At 39.1% G+C, this 22,773-nt stretch overlaps 1 protein-coding gene across 1 annotated transcript in view; it reads left to right on the forward strand.

Annotated features, from left to right (window-relative positions):
- cdkal1 (CDK5 regulatory subunit associated protein 1-like 1) overlaps nucleotides 1-22,773 on the forward strand; it is a 238,825-nt gene that overhangs the window by 95,509 nt on the left and 120,543 nt on the right. The window contains exon 8 of the mRNA XM_084357757.1: nucleotides 3,886-3,989. Within this exon, the coding sequence (XP_084213883.1) occupies nucleotides 3,886-3,989 (104 nt within the window). The remainder of the gene's footprint in view (nucleotides 1-3,885; nucleotides 3,990-22,773) is intronic.

The following is a 22,773-nucleotide window of genomic DNA, read 5'->3' on the forward strand; positions in this document are numbered from 1 at the left end:
GGGGGAGAGGACAGAAACAAAGGAGGGAAAGGATGGGGGCTTGATAAGGAGGAGAAATATTTTGTTTTTCATACCACTCGAGTCTTGTTGATGTTGCAGTTTAGTTAGTTTTCATGAACAGGAACAGTATTTTGAAAGCATTGTGTAAATTCAGTCGTTAAAAGTTCTCTGTGTTCTTGGGTGTAATAAAATAAGATTCAGAGTGATTAAAAATCTCTTCTCTTCTGGGAAAACTCGAATAATTGATAACCCAGCAAGTTGTGTGTGTGTGTGTGTGTGTGTGTGTGTGTGTGTGTGTGTGTGTGTGTGTGTGTGTGTGTGTGTGTGTGTGTGTGTGTGTGTCAGAGAGAGTGACACTGCTCCTCTCCTTCAGTCACTGTCATTCTGAGGGTGCTGACTAGTTGTCGCAGTCTGTTTAGACTGATGGAGAGGTCGAAACTGCTAATGCGTTGTTGTGATACTGGACAAATGTTCAGCAGCGCAGCGCAGTGCAACACACACACACACACACACACACACACACACATGCACATAATTGATGCAAAGACACACACTCAAGCAGGCCACTGGCTGTCTCTTGAGATTAATGTTGGTGTGATCCACTCAGCTGGGCCTGATCACATTAAGATGGATGGACCCCCTGGTGGTGTATGTGTGTGCGTATGTGTGCGCGCGTGCATGCAGGGCCCCATCTGTCTGTGTTTTCTCCACAGCTAGGTCCTGTGACCTAGCTGCCATCTTTAGTGCCCTCAACTAGGATAAGCAATACCCTGAGAGGAAGAGATGGATGGAGAGATGGATAGATAGCTATATTCTCTTCGTCTTTTCTGTTTTTTTCATGGTGACATTAAAAATGTTCCTGGTCGTATTTCAAAATGATTATAAAGACATTGTAGCTGTTTCAGTAGGCACTTACGAAGGTCTTTCACGGTCTAGTAAATGCAGTCAAACAGACCTACCTATAGATTCCTTAGACACTAATCATTAACAGGATGACCTCTTTTGATCATTTATCTTTAAATTTCACTGCTAAACTCTTGAATTGCTGCTTTGTCAGGTTTGCGGTAATCAATCAGCCACTGCATATGCTGTCTTGGCTTTAGTTTGTTCCAATCTCCATCTCTGGAGATGCTCCATCTCTAGCACAACTGGAATTTTTCAAACTGGTTATCAAAACACAAATCAAAGTTGTATGGTTTGACTCTTACAGCAAGACCTACAGTATCTCAACAGTGCTGGAAAAGGGTCTGGCTGCACGCAGTATCATTCTGGTATGGGGGAAAAGAAGGCTCTATCTTGTTTGTATTTCTTTAAACAAATCACAGACATCTTGCATTAAATTGGCTAGATTTCAGCAAAGGAAAATGTAACACCTGCTAGGTTGTTAACATTCCTACTGTTAGCGACTAGGTAATGGTTGTGGAGTAACCTGCCATTTTCATGTGTAGGTTGCTGCTAGCAAGGTTGTTTTTGTTGTTTTCCGTTAGAGACAGGGATTTTGAAAACATTTAGATAGCAGAAGGGGAGGACACTGCCGCCTGAAGTAGTCAGCCAGTCGTCAACTTAATATCCACAGCCTATATCTGGTGAGCCAGACTTGACTCAGCATGGCCAAAAGTGCCAATGCTAAAGCAGTATACAAGTGTTTGATTTTGAACCACTAGTAGAAGAGCCTGCCATCTCAAGTTACTTTTTCCTCAGAGATGGTCTTCAAACTGCCTATGAACTGTAATGAATTTGTTCTCAACTCAGTCTGTTGTGTCTAGGGGCGGCTGTGGCTCAGGGGTAGAGCCAGTGTCTTGCTATCGGAAGGTCGCTGGTTCGATTCCCCTGGTCTGCATGTCGAAGTGTCCTTTGGCAAGATACTGAACCCCAAATTGCTCCTGATGTGCTGGTCGGCACCTTGCATGAATGTAATGTAACTGTAAGTCGCTTTGGACAAAAAGCATCTGCTAAATGCCCTAAACGTAAATGTGTCTCACATTATTCTTCCGAGAGCATGTGGTGGAAACTATGAGGATACACTGATTGTCTCTCCACTACAAAAGCAAGATCTGTCAGTGTTAAATACATTCGGTTGTATAGTTGTTACAATTTGGCAAAATGCAATCTACGTGACCCATCTTATATACACAACAATCAAGAGTTATTTTTTTGGCCCAACAGTAGTTGTGTGTTGTTTGCCTGTTTGTTTCAAGCTTCTGGGGAGTCCCTGTTTTTCTTCATGTGTCTGTCATGGATACTGTGTCTAAGCTTGTTATCTACAACATTCTAATTTCATAGTCTCATACCAGCTGCCACGTATCGCAACATTTGATGGTTATGAATCATTAGTAAGATGTTTTCGCCTTCGCACTGGAGTGTATAACTCCCACGACAAACCAGTTTTAACATTGTTACACTTTTATGATAGAGGAATCTTTGATCTTTAATTTGCGTCAAATGCTTGCTTTAGTAGTACTATGGTATTAATGGTCTTATTGTTTTCTTTATGAGCAGCTGGACTGTAGTACAGTATTAGTCAGGGATTGGTTATTTTAGTGCTTTTTGTGCTATATTCAACTTGTGGGATGATTTTTGTGCTTTACATCCATGTTGGTAAACACCTGACAAGTGTGTACTCTCAATGTGGCGATGTGGCACTTTTTTTGCTCCATACAGGAACACACATCCCCCCCCCCCCTTTTTTTTCGAGAAAGTAGCTCAGTGTTTTTTTCTTTCTTAAACACACATTTAACAAATTATAGTGTTTAACTCGTGTTCACCCAACAGCCTGTTTATGCAACTAACTGGAGCTGTTGCCAGAAATTTAGGCCAACAGTTAAATTGTGAGTTAAAAGAAACTACTGTGGTAAATGTAACAGTGTGTATTTTAACCCAGTGTGACTAATTAAAGGCCAGAAATGAAACCCTAATGGAGTAAATACAAAAAGTACTTGTAACAGTGGCTTTCCTTCTTCCTTTCAGTAGTGATTTACAGACAACTTGAATAAAAGTCCCCTTCATCCTAAACAAAGACTCCCCCAGAGTTGATGCAATTCCATGCTTTTGGATCTGATGTGAGGCAGTGTTTCTCATTTTTTGTGTTTTGTTTTTTTATTTCAATTTTTTTCATAGTCTTTCTTCATAGGCTTACTCCCTCCCTCCCTTCCTCAGTCAGTTTGAATTAAGCTTTTACTTTTTGAAAACAAAACACTGCATTGAGTCTAATTTTTCCACTGCTTGCCTCGGTCTGAGAGACAGCTGTCCATGGTTAATTTGGAGTTAGCTGGAGTCCTTTTAAACAGTGAAGGAGAGAAAGGACAGTTTTGACTCCGGGCTTTTTTCTCCTGCTTCTGCTCTATTGGGAAAGCGTGAATGAATAGATTACATTCACACATTAAAAAGCCTAATCTATTTATCTGAACGCTCGCCATGTTTCCCCTCAAGCCTCATTTCCACGGTTCAGAACAGTTGACCAAAGTTTGTTAAATGCTCTATAATTTTCAATTTGTATGAATGATTATTCTGTAGTTTTATAAAATACACAGATAAAAATATAGAAAAATAGAAAAAAAACATGTGTTGCTAGCCCAAGTGTACTGCAAGATGTAAACATATAAAATATTAATAAAAAAGTTTTATTAGTTTTTTTCACAACATTTTTCAACTTGTGGGTGTTGCACCAAATATTACATACACACATTTTTTGTCAAACATTAGCTTGTTTGAATTGCGCAACATATACAACAACACAAAGTTTAAAGATAAGTTTAGTTCTTCATTCAGTTTTATAAAGTTCTAACTTTCATTTGTGATATCTCCTCTGAAGTGCGTTGACAATGCCCTTCCTAAAGCATCCATCCCTTTCTCCTTCGCTCACCAACTCTCTGTTTATCTGTTTAGGTGTCTGAATGCATGTACCTACTGTAAGACGAAGCATGCCAGAGGAGACCTGGCCAGCTACCCCATCGAAGAGCTAGTGGAGAGAGCCAGACAGTCTTTCCAGGGTGAGCACCTTTCCTCTCTTACATGTGCACACACACTCACAACATGACTGTGAATGATGGTGTTTATATGCTGCATCATTTTAAAATCTTAAAAAGAGGAACTTAAGTCATAAGGCAATAAGTCATCGAATATTCGACAAATGTAGTGGCTGATATACTTGATTTATATGCTGCGGGACTGGAAGTGCTGCTGTTGTTTAATTGAAGGTGCTGATATTGTATAACTAGGTTTTTCTAGTTTGATGCCAGATGAGCAGCTGTTGTGCCATGGCATCTGTTCCTTAAGAGTAGGGTCCCAGAATCCCCAACTGCACAGCAGGCCATGTCTCTCTGTTTGAGCCCCAGGCGGGTCAGGCAAGGGCAAGTCCTACACATGGATAACACAAATATAATTTCCAGATTATTTACCATGCACAAAGTGTGTATTATCTGTTGAATCTTTGAAAGTTATTTGACTGGTGATGAATCTCAAATCACTGTACTGCATCTGTATAAGCAGACACTGAAACTAATTGCACACATAAGCACATGTACTGGAATTCAGATCCATGTTCATTTTCTTTGCAACTCACTCACATGAGCTCCCCTCCTCTTCGTCATTGGATTACAAACCTAGCCTAATTCATGTCAAATGCTGCATTTGGGTTCTTCATGCCTGGAGTACTGCACAACAAGCTGAGGTCAATTGTCTCATCATATTAGCATTTCATTACTCACGCATATAATTTAAATATAGTTCAACCTGAAAATTTGACCATAAATGTTTCAGAAGAGCTGTGGTTTAAATCCTAATCAAATCTACAGCTTGTTAATCTAGTGTCAGTATACTAACAAAGACCTCATTCCTGAGCGCTGTCAGACATGAACATTCGCAAAATCTCTTTATTTAATCTTGACTTATCTGGGCAGATGAGTTGGATTTATTCTTAATTATTTGTTACTATGTATGTAGTGTAACCCATTATCTAATCGGTACTACTAATAGAAAAGCCTAAAGATAAAACAAACAAGCTACTTGCACACAATGTTTAGCACAATGCCTCCCTCTGCTCCCTCAGAGAGTCTCGTTCTTCATGGTGCTACTAAAGCCTTATTTCCTCAAAGCAGTCTGGTTCAGTTCAGTTTAGAACATTTTATTTTGCTTTTCCACTATCAAAAGTTGTGGACGGTACCAAAAGAACTGCCCTGTCCTGTTTTTTTCATTAACCTTCTGTTGAGGAACTAGCACACTGATCTGATACTAAAAGGTGGAGTTAAAACACTGCAGACCAGCACTCATTTGTCTTGCTGCCTGCAGCCTTTTATCAATAAAGCTTGTTTCCTTGTTGTCATAAACATCCACACTTGTTTGTTGGGCCTAGCAAGTCTGTGGTCAAGCAAGACAGAGAGTGGCACCAAAAAGAGGTGAATGTGTGCGGAGCAGAAAGTTACTAGTTTGTATATGTTGTTGAACTGGCAGTAATGTACAGTATAGGTTGCAGTGTTTCAGTTAATAAATGCATCAGCTTCTTGAGAGTCACGACCAGTCTCTCCTTTTGTTTTTTATCTGCTGGAAAAGTTAAAGGGGTTAGCCCCAAAGCCCACTTGGTAAAAACCCCACCTTTACTTAAGAGTACTTTTCACAGTGGAAACACAAAAGAGGTCTCATGTTTAGGTTTAATTACAGGGTTATGTACGGATTTAAAGGGTACTACATCGAGAGTACTTTGATGGAAACCAGGCTTGAACTCTTAGATACTTAATGGTGAATACACATTTTCTGTTTCTCTTATAACAGTGTCCCAGTAACATAGCTTTATTTTTGCATGTATCAATTCAAATCCAAAAGGCTGGCTTCACTTCTTTGTGTGGAGCAGAGCTATTGTCTGTGTAAATAAAGCCTACCCTTGACAAAGACATTGCTTTCTAAATCCTACCCAGAACTCTTTAAAACAGCTGCATCCATGCCACTGCAGTGCCCGGGGCTGGGCAGTCAAGGGCAAACTCACCAGCTGCTTGAACCTTGGTGTGTGTGTTTGTGCGCATGTGAGTTTTGGGTAAACGTGCAGGGTGAAGATACACCTGCCCTTTACACTAATTTCAGAGAAGGTACAAGCTTGCAGCATATATTGATATTCTGGGAAGAATGTGTTGTGTGATTCACTGCCTGTATTACTTTCTTGTAATGTACACCTGGGTGCTGCCTGTCTTTAACATTGTCACTAATAAGTGTGATAGTAAAATTCAGTTTCAGCCTTGGTGACAACCACTGACAATATTAAATTGCATGTTCATGCAAACTTTTAATAGACTTGACATTTGGTTAACTAAAGTTGTAGGACACAAAGCAGGAACTTCAGTTTGGAGGTCAGATAAAATGGATCTGTGTGTGTGCGTGTCTGTGTGTAGTCCGTTAAAACGCAGGAAACATAAGCGTCAGAGACGGTTAGTTGTTGTTTTCAAAACAGAGAAAGAGGAAGCTGGAGGTTACCGCCTGTCATGATTTACAGACAGTTGGAAGAGACAGAGATGGGTAATGACAGAGGCGAGAAATGAGGTTTCACTATCTATCCACTGTTCTCTGGGGTCAGTATCAAGTGTTTAAGTTTAAAAACCTCTCGAACCTTTTGTTCTCGCTGATCAGTTCCACCCTAATTGTCACCTTTCTTATTCATTGTAACATTTACCATCAGGCCTGTTGCAACAGCTACTTTTGTAGGATGATATCTTGTCTCAGAAATAATTGTGAGTAATGGTGTTGTTTACATTTTAAGACCATGTTATGCCTCCGATATGACAATATTATCATAGCATAATAATGCTTGTAAACCCTTTCAAGAGCAGTGAACTTTTAATTACTAATAAATAATATTCAGACATTGTGATTGGAAGGTGAAAAAAATATCCCAAATAAATAAAAAAACAAAAAAAGTAAAACCACACAACCAAAACAATGAACAAAATGGACTCTTGGTCTCCTTTAACAAAAATTACACTTAAATGAATATCAAACATTTAACACAGCAGTATAATCATTCATTCCAATTCAGTTTTTGTCACTTTTCGTTGGGTCATGTCCAAAGTCCGTTCCATATATCAGTCAGTTGATAAGATATGTACATTAAGTCGATAACATCATTATCGTGACAGGCCCGTCTGCCATCACACATCACACAAACACACATAACCACATGCATGTGTAGTACCCACTGGAAATACAGGAAGACACACAGTTTGCTACCCTATTTCCCGATTGTTGTTAACCATATTGTAATTATTTCTCTCACACACACACGGCCTGACACACAAAAAGTCTTACACCAACTCACTGGTGAGTGTGATAAGCAGGTTTCATCTCAGGAATAATTGGGCGTCCACACCCTTTGGCCATATAATGTATATTTTGTCTGCCACATATAATATATTTCTCTTTTGTTGAACAAATAGAATCTTCTACCACATTTATGAACCAAAGGGACACTGTTTACCTCATCAAATATTTTTGTTAGGTTTGGAATTACATTATGGCACTGCAGCAATGCCCCTTTTCTCTCTCACTCTCACTCTATTAGCCACCTTTTTCTTATCTCAAACAAATTGAGCCTCACAAATAGGCTGCAATTTGATTTGCTATTTGATGTCTTTTGAATAAAAAAAGGCTGCAAGTATGAATACTAATTTTGATTGGGCCAGTCAGCCAGCATTGGGGGTATTTGATTGGTTTATCCCATGGAACTTTGAAAGGATTTATGGGATTTATTCAAATGCGATTTGAGGTAAATAGCTCTCTTTCCATCTGGAAAAAAGAGAGTGAGTGAGTGCACAGCTTTTAAAATAATCTGAATTATTCAAATGTATGAATGTATAATTTTAACATCAGAGCGGTTCGTTAATGTATGCAGGTAATGGAGGCCGGGGATGTCATTGGAAATGACAAGGTTGTGGGTGTGAGTGTATGGGTGGGGATTGTGTGGGAGTTCATAGGCATAGTTTTGTGTGTGACAGAGACATGCTGGGAACAAGTGATTGAGTATGGGTTGGGGTGTGTGTCGGCACAGAAGTGTGTATCCTCAGCTGTGTGTAAAACAGCCAGAAGTAGAGAAACATTTAACCATATTTCTCTGGGTGAGCAGTTCTGAAGATGGCAGTATTCTCCATGAGGTGAGCACCGTAGATGGAAGTGAACAACCTCCATCCACCAGCAGTCTGCCAATAGTGAATGTTCTCCTCCTCCACGCTTTCCTCTAGGCCTCTAAATTTTAAACATCTCCTGCCTTCATCCCTCTCCTTTCCTTAACCCTTCTGTCATCTCTCCCTCCTTCCTATTGCTCTTCTGTCTGTACACTTGCGTGCCTCTCTATCATGGTCCTTTGAGCGCTTCACTCCATCTCTGGTCCCTGCTGTCCTACTTCTGTCTCTCCCATTGCCAGTAGTGGCCATCATTTTACTTTTATAGTTACATCAAACTGTACAGTTTGTCATAATATGACAATCAATCACTACATTCGATAAAAATTGCATTGTTAATCTCCAAATTATGCAAGACTTCTTCACAGGCAAAATATAAAGGCAAATTGAATTCCAAGTTCCCTTATACAATAATTATGTCCTACTGTGTTGTTATGACCAATGTGGGTTTTGTGTGTGATTGCGATTTGTTTTTACTGTTTCAGTAGAGGTGTTTTTTTGACATTGTGTTTTTAAAACCCCCAAATCAGCCCCCCAGTTAGTGCATTAGCTGAACTAGAGTAGCAACGTTGACTCTGCAATATGAGTCCCGTCTCCCATGAAGGCTGACCCTCTGCAGCAATGGACAGGCTGCAACAACCTGTACGGCAACATAAGGCCTCACATAATTTTGGGCAAAAATGCTTGTCACATGAGAGCAGTCATATTAAATTGTGAGCATAACAGTAACTAAAATAAATTCCTCCAAATGCTCCACTCAGTGGTCATTTGATGATGGATGGTAATATGTGAGCAGACCTATAATTAAGCGTGGGTGTGTGCATTGGGTGACTTGCTTTGACAAATATTCAGTTCAAAAACAAATATGAATCCAGCTCATGAGATGTTTCTGTTTTTTTTTTCTTCTTTTTTTCACATTGGTTACATAAAAACCTAATTATGTTGCTTTCTTATTCGCCCATTTAGAATTTATTATATGTGTTTATTAGGAACTTGGCTGGCTCTTCTGACATTCAAGTCTACATTAAAAGCATTTTTAAATAGACTTTCACCTCTGAAACCTGCAGATCCCCCTGACCTGTAAACGTGGTGGCTGCCTCTTAGAAATCTGACAGGAAGCATGGGGCCAGTCATACAAAGTGAGGTGCCAGGGCTGTGTACAAGAGAGAACTCTATTTTTGCAAACACCCACTGTGGCTGTCGCCTTGCCATTTTAAACTGCCAGTAGTGTATTTTTGAAATGGCCCTGTCTAAAACAGGACGTGACGCTTCTGAGATACAGACACACTGCTATCACTCCCACATGACATAGTACATTAGTGTGCGACATGCATCTCAGCAATCACGGCACAGCTTGAATTTTGGGCTCTAGCGAGTCTTGGCACAATGACAACACACCACTGAAAGCTTGTATCACCAGTATTGGTTTTTCTCTGGACCCGACAGCTGGTGCTTTTCTTCTTTATGTAAAAACGTTTGATGCTAGATTTGAAGCAAAACCACCAAAAATGCAATGTAACGCCTGGATGTCATCATGGAACATGAGCTACTTCTTTGCACATTAAGCTGACATTATATTACATTTTTGAGTTATCTTGTTTACTTTAACATCACGCTTTTTTTATGATAACATACTTTGACATCAAATATACCCACTAATATTCACCCGTATCATGTGCTTTTCCTCATTTCCACATGACTGATGGCATCAGTGTCAAACACAGATATTAGCAGAAATGACACTGCTTAGTGTCCTGGCTCCAGCTGGATGACATATGACAGATAGCCACAGATAGACAGACAGATATGTGGGTTAGCTTGTTGGGTAGCTCCAACATCTGTGACAGGTGTCAGCTCCTGTTTACCTCTGCTGCCATCGCTATATGACACAAGGACAGACGCTGATGCCAAAATTTGCCCGGAATGATCCTCTACTGTTCACTATTTCCTCCAGGTTTGGGGTTCAGGTTAAAGTTTAGTATTTATATTGGAGTTACAACTTTGATTAGATTATTAGAAAAGTAAAAAAAGGCTATGGATTATTGAGAGTAGAGCAATGCAGAAAATAAGAACAGTGTTATTTCACAGATTTTCAGGGTCAAACCAGATGTGAGGGTGTGTATGTTTACAGTTGACATTCATCCAAGTAAAAGAGATGGAGGAAAGAAGATTAAAAGAAAGCCGGCCTCTAATTTGTCTCTTATCGATTGAGACTTGAGGAAGAGTGGAAATAGAGACACAGAAGCAGACGAGCAGAGAGACTGAAATATTGATAGGAGCACATTGATCATAGTTGAGTCACCACCATCAAAGTGCTGTCTATTGAAAAGACCGTGTGGAAAACTGCTGAGCATGCAAGCACTAACACAAATTTCCTGTGTGTGTGTGTGTGTGTGTGTGTGTAAGCAGTCAAATTTATTATCCTCTGGGAAAGCACTCATGGAGAAGCTAAAAATGGATTTCCTGAATATCTTCCAGGCCGATAAGTTGCTGATATTTTTCACACAGACAGAAGTTTCCTCCATGTGTGCTCTTCTGTACTGAGAAAGAGTTCAGACTCAAGCAACAGTTTTTCCTAATCTGGCTGTTGCGCAGCCAAAAAACTCAGAACAGACTTCAGTCACACATACGCACCGGAGTTCAAACATATGTCACCACAACCGACACATCAAGAAGTGTTAACAAGTCTTGCATTTTTTGACTTAATTTAAGTATTGCTGAGCAGCTTTATGCTTGAGCATGGCAGCCAAGTGCCAAAGATTAAGGGGAGGGGCTTAGTTCTGAGTATAGCTCTGTGGGTGAAACTCAACACTAAAATGGCTAAGGATTTTCTTTCCACTTGTACAACCCAAACTTCAAATGATTTTGCAATACGAGACATATATTTTGTTAAACTTCCAAATAATGGTCTGTACAGAAGACAGGCTTGTGCTGGCAGCATGATTATGTGAAACAGTGACCTAACAGAATCAGATTGCTTCACAGTAATTTTGTGGTTATGGTTTATTATTTTTAATGAATGATGAATTTTATAATAAGGTGATTGTGAGACTCGAGTAACTGACTTTTATGGGAAAAATATGGACTACAGCAAGCAGATGTGGATGTTTTTTGGTGTTTAATACGTAAATATTTTACATTCTCAGACAGTTGATTAGATCTTTTTAGAATAAACAGTGTGAATCAAAGACTGTGTATATTTGTTTGATTATTTCTCAAATTGCTTTGACAATCAGTGCAGTCTTTGTGTTGCTTCAGTAGCCAGCCTCAGCTATTAAACTCAGCTGAGCTTTTTTAAAGTTTACTTTTTTGACTTGTCAAACACAGGTGCAAGTAATAGCACTAATCATGGATCCATTCAATTTTAGTTCCAGGGTCCTGTATAGACCCTTTTCACAGCAGACATTTTGGTTTGTCATACAGGAAAAGCTCAGGTGTCGCTGATAACGTTAAAATCAACTTCATTCCCTTTACTGTAGGTAAGCTACTTCACGGGTCCTGGTCTTGTACATGTTAGCACACTGGAATAGTTTACCTTGACCCCAAAGTGGAACCGAGCCACTGCTGATGTCATTAGTTCCAGCTGTGCTTTGGTGCTCAGAAATGTAGCTGTAGATATGAAAATAATGTGTGTTTTTTTTCATTTGATTTATTTTGTGGCTAGGAGCTCAGAACATAGTCTTCATTTGTCCATTTTGCGCTGGCAACAGGTAGCCTAACTGCCAGTATTTGTTTGTGGTGTGACATAACTGACCACAGCAGGCCAGTAGTGCTTCTGCCATGGTAAGTTGCAAGGGAGTGATTGAAAACCATTTGTACTTGGGTAATGTTTCTCATTAAACACAGCCACAATGGAGATATAATTGAGAATCCTTCAGTTTGTGCTGTTCTCCCCCCCCTTCGGCTTGTTACTGCTTGTGTCTGATATCTATCTCACTCTCTCTCCTTTCCTCTGTGTAAATATTTCATTGGCTGTATCATTATTCTCACTAGTTTAAAACAGAGCAGACTCTTGGCTGTTTGGTAACTGCGACTCATCTGGCTTTAAACAACACACACACACACACACACACACACACACACACACACACACACACATGCGCACAGTTTCCTCAGGCAGTCTCTTCAGGCAAGGTTTGGACAGCCCAGCTGCAGTCTCACCTCTACCACTACTCATTATGCATGGCCATGGTGCTGATTGTGTGTGTGTCTGTGTGTGTATTCTGATTTTGAGCCAGCTCACTGTTGGGACAATAGATACTGAGACACTAAAAAAGAGAGCGAACAGTTATTTTCTGTTTTTCTTGTCTCTGTTCTTGTACCATATTAAATATCTTTTCTTTGTCTTTTGCTCTTAAAGTTCAGCTAAACTGCCGTCGTCCTTCATTTGCCGCGGTGCCTCTGTCTTCTAGTTTGACCTCTTTTCATTCCCTCTGCAGGCTGGACAAAAAGACAGCAGAGGGTGGTGTGTGTGCATGCATGTGTGTGTTTGTGCGCGTGTACCGTCTTGTCCTGTGATTTAGTGCCAAGCTGGCAGCAGAGACTAGTGAATAGGGGGCCCCTTTCACACAAAGAGAGCACGGGATACACGCACACGCACACACACACACGCACACGCACACACACAACTCACAGTCAATGCCAGACTGCAGGCCACCAACTGCACACCTGGCATGCTGCTATTATGTCACCAGTGTGTGTAAGTGTGTGCGTATGTGTGTGATTGTGTAAGTCCAGCAGACACCATCTGCTCTGTCCTCTGTGAACTTGTGTCCACACCTCTCCTCTCTCCCTACTCCACTATATCATCAGACTTTGATAAACACCATGCTTTATAGTACTGCTGGCTGTCCACTGTATTGTTTTAGAAACCTTAGTGCTACTAAATGCTCTATATTGTATTATACTGCTGATTGTATAATATACCTATATCTGTATATGTAGTTTTACTGCTGGTTATCACTTTAAGAACTAAAATCTGTACTCCTGGTATCATAGTGTAGTGTTCTTGCTGTAATGCAACATGTTCCAACCCTGTACTCTTTACTGTATAGTTCCTGTCCTAGTTTATAATAGTCGTATACTACATCTGTAACTGTGTAAACACACTTTACCACACGGTATGGGAGATCTATGTTAACAATGCACAAATAATTCCTCTATAAATTCTGTACTATATTTGTATGTAAAATACATAGTGTTGCTACTAACAACTGTGCCTCAATAATGGTGTTGTATGTTGTTTTCACTGTAGGATGGATAGCTTTGTAAGAACTTTCAGCACACTTTAATACACTGAAGAGTTAAGCAAAGGCAACAATGCATTATGGTAAAGCAGGGGCATAAAGGGATGTGATTAAAGGAATTTGAATAGCTGAAGGCCATCAAAAATGGACCTGTGAGCAACAGATGAAAATGCATTACAGATTTCAATAGTGTTTTGTTGGGGTTGGGAGAAAAGTCAGTCTGAAAGAGAATTAATTTCAGTTATTCTCTGTTCAACATTTTTCTTCCCCTTTATTACTTCTTTCTCCTTTCATGGCATATTTTGTTCTTCTTGTCCCCACTGTTCTCTGGCTGTTTCTCTCACATAAAAGGCTGTGTGTACTACTGTATTTTCCTACTGTACAACCCTGTGTGGGGGAGGGGAGAGCAGTTCCACATTCAGTCAATAGGTGGCAGTAGGACACTGACATTCACACCCTGACCATGTGCTCGGCTCACTGGCCTTGTTATTGTCTGTATGGCTGTACACACACACACACACACACACACACACACACACACACACACACACACACACACAGTCTCTCATACATGCACCCAGAGTGGGCTTGTGCCTGTTAAAATGTTTAACTGCTGTTAGTCCTCTGACTCACATTTGGCTTTTAGTTCTTCCTCCCAAAACGCCACTGTGTGTGTGTATTTGTTCCCTTTCCCAAGCTGTTTAAGCACACTGCTGCTCTTTTGTTTACATACCAACTTCCTCCTTGTTAGTCCATGTGAGTCACAAAAGATGATAAATAAATGACATCCTCTTTGTTGTTGTTGTAGGCTTGTAAATATTTGCAATGATTGGTCACTCAAAAAAATTATTTTGGGGGTCCCCCTTTCAGTCCCACTACAACTTTCATTTCTGTCAACCAAGTTAGATAAACAAAATAAAAAACACATCTATTAATCTTTTTTCAAAAATTGTTACATCAGATTCAGTGAACAGTGAGAGGCTGAGTATGATTCAGGTGAGAATTGCAGTGGATACATTAACCTGCTGATTAAGGTATAAAGTGGTGAAACACAACCATTGTTTTTTCTATATGCCAATTTTTTACCCCTTTTTGTGCCTTAATAGTTTATCCCCTCTTTGTGACTTACTCGTAGTTTCTTTCTTACTCCTCCTATCCCATCCTATCTTTCTGCACTGCTTCTTGAAATTTCTTTAGACAATTCTGAGTTTACTACCCCGTATCTTTCTCTTAAATAAAGCATACAGGCATTTTGCTGAATCCCTGCGCCAGGCTTGTTTTCTTTCTTGACTTATAGGATAACTACCGTTTTTTACAACCTGGACCTTATTTCTGGCAAAATATATGATCATTTACTCACCCAGATAACTTTGGTGTCATTGGGCGTCGTTCGGACGAAATTAGATCCAGTGTAGCGGCGATATATCCATATAATGGGAGAGACGGGGCAGCGACACACAGCCTCTATATAACGCATTATCTGCCACGAAACTAGTTAATTTCATCAATATTTTGTTATGAAATGCTAGCGCTATTCCCCTCTGAGTCCGGGCTCGTCCGTTATCAACATCCGGGGTCAAACTAGCAGTAGCAGCTACAGGTAAACAAGCCGCGCTGTCGCGGGTGCGCGCGCAGCTCAGAGACGACATCTTCCAGGTCAGAGGTAGTAGATCAGCCTACAGACCCCGGATGTTGACAATAGACGAGCCCGGACTCAGAGGCTAATAGCGCTAGCATTTCATAACAAAATATTGATGAAATTAACTAGTTTCGTGGCAGATAATGCGTTATATAGAGGCTGTGTGTCGCTGCCCCGTCTCTCCCATTATATGGATATATCGCCGCTACACTGGATCTAATTTCGTCCGAACGACGCCGAATGACAACAAAGTTATCTGGGTGAGTAAATGACCATATATTTTGCCAGAAATAAGGTCCAGGTTGTAAAAAACGGTAGTTATCCTTTAAGAAAATGTGATGGTTTTTTTTCAATTGAGATTTACATTCTTTGTTTTTTCACATGTATAGTTTTTTTATATCCTGCAGGAACACGAGTAAGCCTTTGCTCTCTATCCTGCCTGATTCATAACCACTCTACTATTGAAGATAACTATATGACTACAAGGTTGTTTCCTGAAGCCCCAATGAGTCATGATACACGGCAGTGTAAAAGGGAAAAAAAAATAACAAAGCTGCAAGTGGCTCAAGTCCTTACGTTTGTGCCTGCTTTGAAGTCTAGACTTGGGGCTTGGGAGGCTGGAGAAGGAGAGATTAATTGGGCTGTTTAATCTACACAGTCCCTTGTTTGAACCCTTTCAGCTTTTTGGCAGTGTCACAAAACGAAAGCCCTTTAGATACCTGCAGGGATTAAAGTTTCTGCCATGTGGCACATTTGTGTCATGTGGATTTCCACGGAGGCTGCTTCAGATCAGTAAAAGGTACATGATAAAAGTATTCAGTAGCTTATAGTGGGACAGTATAATGACTTACTGAGTATGTTTGTCATGGCAATAAACGTATCCACACTTGAATGCACTTGCATCACCTTTGTACAGATCTCTTTTCATCTGTCCTTGTTTCAGGCCTACATTTATCACAATCCAATCTCATAGCAGCCTACACGTCCATCTTTACAGAACAGCTAACCCTTGCCTAGAATATGTAATAAAGATGCATTGCATGTTCATCAGCAACTCACTAACTCTTTCTGTCTCCTTTTTGGTTTGGGCAGGTACTTTTAGTTGAAAACAGCTGCCTACCATATCTGGAAAGGACGCTGATAAGGGATGTGAGAGTAATTCATAACAGTAAATTTGCTAGCCTGGGAACCAGACAAATCTGCAGAGCTCATGTTATTTGCTCTGGCAGATGTGGCTGGTTCCCCTCCTGATCAGACAGTTTTCTGTGCAACTTAGTTTGTGTCAGGCCAGTACAACCATTTAACTAATATGGAGGAGAGTTTGGTAGGATGACTGACTGAGGAACGTCACTGATCCAGATTTGAAAAAGCCACACGTTTCATGCGCTGATAGGTTGTTGGCAAGAAACGCACATCAAACTGTCAAACTAGGCAGTGTTATTGAATCAAATATGAACCAATATTCTCGTACTGCATTGTCTATTTCTCACCTCTGTAGTTTTAGGATGTTTGTGGCCAAGCCACAATTTTTTTCCTGCTTGAAAACTGATCAAAAACCATCCCAACTTACATGTGTCATTTTGCTCTGAATGGTTGTATATCACTTTTTGTTTGCTCTGATTGGTTGAAGGTCTATCCAAATGCGTCCACAGGCATTTGGCCCCTGTCCGTTGATAATGCCCCTTAGAAATTGGAAATGAACTGAGGACCAGACTAATATGTATTTGCGAAGTCACATGCCATAAAACAAGAACAAAACCGCAAGCTGAAAGATGTTTAAATGCTAAGTGCACTCCACTATAACCCCATTCACATTACACATAGCCATTTGATCAATTCTTTATATAGAAATATTGATTAGCAAAAGTTTGACATTGACGTTGGTGATATCACAATGAGCTACAACGTCTTAAAATTAATTGTTGATTGCATTTTTGAGGTTCCCATGTTAGATTTTTTTGTAGACTAAATGTACAGTATAGATCTACTTAGTTCACATTATACCTATTAACCAATGGAAAACGATGTCAGTATGCTTTTTGTTTTTTTTTAACCCACTGCCTTTATGGAGAATCAACTTCATTTCTACTTGCATACTTTAAACATCCTCTCTTTTAAATCACTGTGAACTGTGAACAGACAACATATTTAATACACTTATAATCACATTTACATTTAGTTCAAAGACAATTCATTTAAATCTGATCCCCATAATTGACTGACATGCAAAAGGTGAACTCATTCTCTCTGTTCTTAATTTTCCCACTTGACACTCACATCACAATTAATTGGTTATTCTACCTGTAATTAACTTGAACCCCACATCAATGTTGTGATCAACACAACTCATTACCTGTAAAAGAGGGATGGATCAAACGAGGGAGACTATTGAAAGAGAGACTGAAATCTTAATTTCTTAAATGTACCTCATTGAGCAAGGTTTCTCTTTTGTTTTTCATGAGGATAGCCCCTTGAGAAGAGTTGGAGTCAGCCAGAGAAATGAAAAGTCAAACAGATATTATTTGCCCCGTAATCTTAAACATTATGCTACTGTCCCACTTTTGCTCTGGTGTTTGTCTGTTTTCTTGTCTGAATCCATTCCATCACTTCGCTCACTTGATAGTCAGTCTTTTGCTTTTTCTTTCCCCTCTCTGCTGTCTCTCCCTCTGTCATTACATCTTATAATTTTTTGATCCTCTCTCATTTTCAATCAATGACATCTCCCTCGCGTTCTCATCTTTCTATTTTGGTTCAAATCAATTTTCCTAGGCCAATCTTTCCATGTGAGCATCTCTCTAACTTAATCACCTTTATTGTTTTATCAGACGCCTTTTAGTCTTAATTTTCTCATGTGATATCTCTCCCTGTTTTGTAGTCTGTGTGTAACTTCTCTGTCCTGTATCAACCACTGTACTTTATTATTTTTTTTAATTTTTCTCTCGCTTAGTTTGCTGTCTGATGTTGAGCCACTATTGGCTTATCTACACTCAGATGGATAGATAAATAGATTGCTTATGAATAGGCTGAACCTTAGTACATTCCTCAAGGCACATACCATCAGCAACTCATTCATCTCCCTTTCAGCTGAATAAGGAGAGGAATCTGCAGCAAAATATTAGCCCTGCAGTTAGTTCATGATTTGCAGAAATAATTAATTAACCATGATTTTGGCTGTTCTACACTGATGTGCGTCTCATTATTGAGGGCTTTAGGCACTAAAATACACAAACAAATATTTATACATTCATTTATGACTTTTACCTAATTACTTAGACTGCCTGGGAGACTAGTTAAACAACACCAAGGGAATGGTGTTAGAAGCTATGTGGGTGTAGACTTCATTTGTCACAATTTTGGAGGTATTGTGGCTTTGGCCAAGGGACACATTGTCCATTGGTGCTGATATTTAGATGAGCAAGCAAGGTTCATGTTTAGTAAACTATTGTTTGAATAAAGGGCTTATTTGTGGGGTTGTTGAGCATTAGGATAGAATGATGCTAATGGCCAATACATCCTGTTCAAACAGGTGGGAATTAATATTTTTGCATCAAAAGTTAGCATTTTTTATGAAAAAAAAAAACTATTGAAATCATAATGATGTGACATTTGTTGGAATCTGTACCAAACAAACATGTATTCATATATCTAGAGAACAAGATTTGTAGGCCAGGGCATCTGTGCAGCTGTGCTGTTAATAACACAGTGATTTTACCTTTATCAAAAGAATGCAGGTTGGATATTAAACTTAGCCATTTTGCAATTTCAACTATATTTTGATTAAATGTATAGCCCTGTTTAGAGGTGTGTATCAGGCAGAGTTCAGAAGCACCGTAGAGTTGAATCCTTTCTTTGACTTAGCCTGTTTCGGGTCTGATACTAAAATATTGGCGTGACTGTGTACATATAGAAACGTGCATTGCAATACAGGACTCAATAAATTATACTGCAGTGTCTAGTCAATCAGCATTCAGACATGCAAATCCTTATGGGTTGAAAAGAAACAGATTCTTGAAACCATAATGATTTTTATCGCAGGAATCTGTTTCTGTCATTGTTAATAACATGCTGATTTAATAAAATAGGTGGAACTACACTCAAGGGCCAAAGTGTAGCACCAGTTTTCTAGAGTTCATCTGTACAGAAGCTGCATTTTGGATTTATGAGCTTTATAATGTAGTTTTCAACATAATGCCTCCTGGACAATGGAAAAGCTGCAGACTTTTCTTAGCAAATGAGTTGGCAAACCAAGATACAACAACACTTTCAGACTAAAAACCTAAACAAAAAAACAAACCCTTCCAGACAACTCTGATCAATCATTCAGCATTGTTGATATTGGTGGTTTTCTCTGGTAATTGTGCTACAACAGAGAGGGTGTTAGTAACAGTAATATCAAAAAACAACAAGACCAACACTAAGGATATTTCAGCCAATGGTGGTGGTCAATAAATTACTTTTACAGACAGAAGGCTAAAACATGTTTCCAAATTATTGTTGTTGCCTTTTTTTTTCTCCAAATATAAGCGTGGTACTCCACAATTTTAGCTACTTTGTTCTGTTCTGTTTCTATCGACTTTCACCTTCATCTAGACCAGTTAGTGCCACATTTCTGTATTTCTGTACCATTATGTATTTCAGTTCAGTGGAATAAAGAGATGACTGAACTGTACATTTAAATGGAGTAAGAGCCTGAATATAGTGCCACATTTCTATTTATTGAATCACAAATCAATTCTTGAATTATTGAATTAATTGAGAGATTCTAGCTCTGCTAACAAATCTTTAAAGGGCCACATGTCCTGTTCAAGACATCCTATTCATTCTTGTCTTGGAAAGCAGCAGGAATGACGGAATGAAATAACCTGCAGTCATTTTGCAAAAAATATCAGTGTGTATAATGAGGAAAAAGACACCCACGTCCCCTGAGTGTAATTTACAGCACTGTATGGTGTTTGTGGGTATATTCTTGTGTGTGTTTGTCCCCCTGTGGTATATATTTTGATACCATCAGGGGGTCTCTTCACACCCCCTGCAGGAACCAGTTCTCACATAGTGGACCACCCGTGGCCATTGCCACGAGCCCCTGGTGTTGGGTGACATGAAAGGGCTACAGGGGGGACAGCTGATGCGCATACACAGACACAGACACACACACACACACACACACACACACACACACACACACACACACACACACACACACACACACACACACTTGCACAGAGGAATGTTTTGCGAATGCTGGAAACTATTGAATATGTCCTCTAGTAAATGTTCCCTCTAACTGTTTTAACTCGACTGTGTCTGTGCTGCAGGTTGTACTTGGCATTGCCCCTCGACAAACAAGCTTTGTTTTGTAGTCTAAAAATAATAATCCACAATGAATCATGCACTTTGGAATTTGTTTATATATATATGTATGTATATATATATATATATATATATACACATATATGTATGTGTGTGTGTGTGTGTATTAAACTCCTTTGTGTGTGTGTATCTAGTTGATTATAGATGATAACTGTGGTAGGTGAGCATTAAAATCCATTTTGAGAGAGTATGTGACTACACTTAAAAATTACCATCACTTTTCCTTGAGGACCTGGCATTTTTGGGAAGGTGGGAACAAACTGACAAGTAAAGAATTAAAGGTGCTTTATTTGCCACATCATGATCATAATAATTTTGCAACATTACATTATAATGGCAAGCCTGAAACACAAACGCTGAGAATATTGCTCCATGCCTTGATCAGTTATTTTTACCACAAGATTGTTGAATGAGCAAAAGACAAAAGTCAGTTCTGATAGATATATCCTGTTTTGTAAATCTAAAAGTCTTTCGGAAATGAATGTGGCTTGCAACCTTATGTTAGTTGCATTTATTCATGCAGCTTGTTTTCAAACTACTTTTAAAGTTTTGGTTTAAGATTTTGTTTCTTAAGACCTGTGATATTTAAATCTTCCATCACTATCTGATCTGCATCCAATATTCTATTCAAATAATGGGAGTCCACGCCTACTTATTGTGTATATGTAGTCTACAGTGTTATCAGATGGCATCTTCATGCACAATATGCAAATCAAGTAAGTGGGTGGGGAGCTGGCATTGTCAGGCAAACCAAGCAGGTGTAGGGTTACTACATGTGCTACTCTACAGCCTGAATTTACTTTTCTATTGATGGAGAGGAGAAAAATGTTTTACCAGGCCTAAGCTGAGGATGATGAGCTAGGATCTGAATATTCAACATGAACAAGAAAATTAAACAAAAGCATTTTCAGCGAGAAATTCATTCCTTTCTATTTTTGTTGTTTGCTCTTCTATGTTTTTTCTCATTCTTCTTCTTTTCACTGTCTATCTCTGTAAACATTCTGCATACATCAGTAACTGTAGTGAGAAGTTTCAACTGCAGCTGGAAATGGAAAAACATTTTGATGCATGGAAACATACTGATCAGCTCCTTCTAAAATATGTTGTTCTCTGTCATCGTATCTGTACTTCACACTCTGATCTGGCTTCACATCTTGACGCTAAAGTAGAGATGAATGGAATTGGTCTAAGTTGGGTGAACAAAGTCCAAGAAGTTGGTTTTCCATATCATTTGAAGGTTTCACAGCAAAGTTTCAGCTGAGCAGACAGCACAGCTCTGAACAGGCTGCAACATTTGTCTTTCAAACAAATGGGATAAAACATGCAAAAGAACGGCTATGTTGCTTATAAAACATGCATGGGAGAAGACAAGGAAACAGAATGAATTGCTCTCATCTTAGATATGAGGTGAAATGAGAAGTTCAAGCATGGCAGATAGACCTGTAGAAAACATGCCAGTTTAATGTGAGTCAGTATGGAAAACAAAAAAGATCATTAATGGGTCATGCAGTGACTCATTACATTGGATTGTTTCTGTGTTAGTAAAATTATTGTATACTGTGTGTTAGAATCCATCGTTTCATTCATTATTTATCATTTTATCGCATGAGAACCACTGAGGTTGTGCTGTCTCTTTTTATTACCTCAGAAATCTCTAACCAATACATAATGTCATTCTATGAGGTAAAGATGTTTTGATGTTTTAAAACATAAGTCAGTTGTCAGAGATGGACAAGATGGACGAATAGGACATTTCATTAATGGAGCAAAGCAAAAAAATACTCCAACTGAAAAATACAGAACCTGCAATGAGAAAGTACAAAAAGACAGAAGTAAGAAGAAAAAAAGATGATTTGGAAGTTTTGGAAAAAGATGACAACTGATTCAATTAATGTTTGAGAAAAAAAATAAGATGAGTAGGGAAAAGAAAGACTACACACACACAAACCTTCTCATGTTTACTTTGTAAAGTGTTGTAATAGTTTGTTGAGTAGAACAGAGACAAACTTATTTTAAACCAAATAATTGTATATCCTATTTTAAACCATCATAACTCTTTTTTGTGCGACATGACATGTTCACGCACACACAAACTTTCCTCCAAAGTTGGTCACATGCTGGTACATGTTTGGTACATGTCAGGACATGTCTGAAACATCTGCATCTCGCTGCTTAACTCCTCCTGTCCACCTCATGCAATAGTATGGCATTTAACCTCAGTAGGTCATGCACTTTTTTATTTTGGAATATTGGGACAAAACAATAACAGTGATCGATTTACAGCAAATTTTTTATGGAAAATTTGACCGAAGTGAAGTCAGTTTTCTAGTTGAAGCAGTGTTTGTGCATGTTTCCTTGCTGT

This window comes from Pagrus pagrus (genome assembly GCF_965226575.1).
Source record: "Pagrus pagrus genome assembly, chromosome: 7".
Lineage (NCBI taxonomy): Eukaryota > Metazoa > Chordata > Actinopteri > Spariformes > Sparidae > Pagrus > Pagrus pagrus.